The 3939-nt window shown below is 36.0% G+C and overlaps 1 protein-coding gene across 1 annotated transcript; it reads right to left on the reverse strand.

Moving 5' to 3' along the window:
- On the reverse strand, nucleotides 1-2949 carry LOC128211937 (ctenidin-3-like). The gene is made up of 3 exons (XM_052917089.1): nucleotides 2816-2949; nucleotides 280-944; nucleotides 1-78 (listed from the first exon to the last, which is right to left on the reverse strand). The coding sequence occupies exons 2-3, from the start codon at nucleotides 938-940 to the stop codon at nucleotides 71-73; spliced, it is 669 nt and encodes a 222-aa protein (XP_052773049.1). The 5' UTR covers nucleotides 941-944; nucleotides 2816-2949; the 3' UTR covers nucleotides 1-70.
- Nucleotides 2950-3939: the final 990 nt, after the last annotated feature.

Raw genomic sequence — 3939 nt, forward strand, 5'->3', positions numbered from 1 at the left:
TGTAGTTATTTAGTTTTTATTGCAACATAGTAAAACAGGACTGGTGTCAATGGAATTCAGGTTCATGTGTTTAGTATTCTGAAACAAAAAAGAAAATAACTTTAATAAGCACATGTTTACAAAGATTGATTTCAGCATTTACTGTAACATAAAGGACGCTGTACAAATGTCTATAATTTTAGCAAGTAACAATGAAGTTCATAACTTGTATGAATTAAAGTTAAAATTCAATGAGTATTATTCTTATTTAGCAAATAAATGTTCACTTATTTGACGTACTTTTTCCATGGTATCGACGAAAACCGCCATGGCCGCCACCGTAACCGCCGTAGCCGCTACCGTAACCGCCACCGTAACCGCCACCGTAGCCGCCGCCGTACCCTCCACTGTAGCCGCCGCCGTAACCACCACCGTAACCGCCGCCGTAGCCGCCATAGCCACCACCGTAACCGCTAAGGCCGCCGTAACCGCCGCCATAACCGCCATAGCCGCCACCATATCCGCCAAGACTGCCACCGTAACCGCCAAGACCGCCACCGTAACCGCCATAGCCGCCATAACCCAATTTTTTGTAGCCGCCACCGTACCCGCCACCGTACCCGCCGCCGTACCCGCCGCCGTACCCGCCGCCGTACCCGCCGCCATAACCGCCATAGCCACCACCGTAACCGCCAAGGCCACCATAGCCGCCGCCATAACCGCCACCGTAACCGCCAAGGCCGCCACCGTATCCGCCATGACCGCCACCGTAACCGCCATAACCGCCGTAGCCGCCACCATAACCGCCGTAGCTCCCACCATAACCGCCACCGTAACCACCTAGGCCGCCATAGCCGCCTCCATATCCACCTCCATAGCCACTGTACCCGTATCCCTTTTTACGATAGGCATGGCATGCCACGATGGCACCGAACAGAGCAAGAATTGCGAGAACCTTCATTGTGCTGAAAAGATATATTAAGTCTATGTTGATAATTTTGGTAATACACAGCTAACAATGAAATGTACATAATTGAGCCTCGTAGCTTAAAATTTAACCAAGACTATGTAGTCATTCTGGTATTTTATGTTTGGTTGGTTATTTTGCTTATTTTTTATATTGAAAAAAAACCTATTGATTTTATTTTTAATTCATAATTGCTGTTTCACATTCATTATATATTCGTATTCGCAAATATATTTTTTTCAAAGTTACGAAAGTTTTGTATCTCTTGTCGGTATTTTTAACAGAGATTGAAATATTTCATCAATAGTAAAGTAAAGTTTGTGCTGCTGTATCTACTACGTGTTGCTGTGTTTACTCCACTGTCTGTACATTTTGTTTAACAGACTCTAAGTCTGAAGATTGAATTTATTTCCATCTGAAAATAACATTTACATTTTTGTTTCTTCGATAATTCAATGTTATTATATTTAATCTGTGTTTTATCAAGAAAAGTTGGTTTGTTCATGCATTGACGAACATTATTTGAATTAAAAAAAAAATTATGTTGCGATATATAATTAGTCGATTGTAGATAAAAAAATGTTTTCTCTCAAATCGAACATGTGTTCGAGGTAAAGTCTTCCCGTTTATGCCATTCTTTATAATGTATAACATTTCATTATTGCATTTGCATTTCTGCATTGTTCTAGTTCATGAATATTCTGACATCAATATTTTGTATTCCAACATAAAGTAGGTTCAACAGTAGGAGGTTGTGAATAAATACGTTATGATCACACATATTTTATGTCATTTTCTTCACGTTTACATTAAAATATAACAATTCTACCGCTCTTTTCGAATAACTTTCATTCGCCTTGGTTTTTTCATCATTGAGTCTTTTACCTTGCTTTCAAAGCATTAGGGAAATGTCTTACATTTGGATGGTTAAGTCTACCGTGTTCCCTAAAGCAATATAATTGTTCTTGTTTGATTTTATCAGGGTTATTATCCCTAATACTAGGCAAATATTGAGTTTGTGACGTCGACTATCGTTTGATCTGGTGGATTAGGTAGCAAAGTAAAAGTAAAACTAATTTTGAAAGAAGAAACGATTTAACTACGCAGGGTTAATTTTAGTTTTTAATTCTTTCACTAAAGGTGTAATATCATAAGCTAAAGTAGTAATTGGTTGTAAATGTTATTCATAGTAATTTTGCTGATGAAGAGGTCAATGCAGAACGACTTCATTATAATAATATCATAGTATAAAATAATATTTTACTTTGCAATCGGTTCTGATAAGCGTTAAGTTTCTGGTTCTTCCCCGTATGACAACATTACGCTATGAAGATCTAACAGTTGCCTATTATTTATATCATTAGATGAATGCCTGGTGTCATTTGTAAAAAAGTTGTTAATTATTTTGTTTTGTCAAATTTAGCCAAACAAGTTATTTATCCAAAAATAATATTTACCAATCAAATCATTTGAATTTGAAAACTTACTCAAAGTAAACATACAGACAACTATACCAAGATTTCTACAACTGAGTGCTGAATTGTATTAAAGCTTGCATTTGGTACACATTTATACAGTTGTAACAGAAGTTGCCGTTGTTCAAGAGTTTATGTAGTCTGCTCACTATTCGGTTCACTATGGCCTCATCCATTCGTGAGTCGCAGCCCATAAAATCTTATATCTTAATCCAAAGTCCAAGTCACATTGAAATTTCAATATTTAATATTTATTTAAGTGTGTTTAATTGTTATATAGCTGTGTATTTTGGTAGAATACACTAGATACATTTACGATCCATTCTTTAATCCAATTTTGAAGGTAGCTATCGTACGGTATTTTTATTATAATTATAAGCTTTTTCCTACTTACATGTTGTGGTGACGAGTTGCAACAGCAGACACTGAAAATGAGAGGGATTGTGGACCTTTTATACACTGTCTGACGGCAAAATTACGTGATATTAAAGACAGATGATGACCAAAAGTTCTGTATTTACAATTCAATCCATCAATTACTGATACAGGGATTTCATTCGTTGTCAATGTTTTATATGTTAATTAGGCGGTGCACATCAAAGGAAATAAGAACTAATCATTTAAGTTAGATTGTACCGCAAAATATTTGGTAAAGTCCCTTAATCTTACTTCCTACAGTCTGTAAGACAGTAAACAATGTGGTTTTCATACATTTCCTTGATTTTTCTGTTGTCATGTTTTGGTTTAAATGCGGAATTTGTGTGGTATAACAACGATGAATTCTTTTTTTAAGCAATTTGCATTTCTGTATATATTTCGAAATAAGCAAAAAGTTCAAAGTATTTCATCACACCATTCGGAGCTCCTCGGCCATTTTTATCGAAAACAACCTCGGATGTATACCGGTACATCAGTAGAAGTAGTTCGTATTTTTGTTTAATTATATCATTAATTAAATGTAGTGTTTTAGCTTGTATTTATTGATCTAAGTTTAAATTGATTTGCCAGTGTATTATTGTAAACATAATTAAGATTTTCAAGAAATAAGTCATTAAACTGCTAAATTTAATTACTGGGCGATCTACTTGCAGCGGACTGAAACAGTACCGATTTCTGACTATGTTAACCGTCCATATACATCCGAGTTTTTTTTTTTCGATAAAAATGACCGAGGAGTTCCGAATGTCATCACACACGACTGAATCGCCTCTGACCTAGCGAAACAGGGGTTATCACCATAGTGGGTTAAAACTGGATTGCGAGAGTTTGGAACAAGGTCAATCTTATCATCGAAGAGAACACAATGACTGGTAAAGAGTGATGTAATGAGAAATATGATGAACAACTTATTTCTTAATGACAAAACATAGGTGGTAACAAATGGGTTCGAAATATAATTGATTGTAGCTTTAAATAAAGAAATGATATCATCATTTCGTTACGAAACATTAATAAATATCATAGTCATGATGGGAAATGCATATTATCTGTTTGCCACAAACCACAAGAATGGTTTCT

This window comes from Mya arenaria, chromosome 12, assembly GCF_026914265.1.
Source record: "Mya arenaria isolate MELC-2E11 chromosome 12, ASM2691426v1".
In the NCBI taxonomy this organism is placed as follows: domain Eukaryota; kingdom Metazoa; phylum Mollusca; class Bivalvia; order Myida; family Myidae; genus Mya; species Mya arenaria.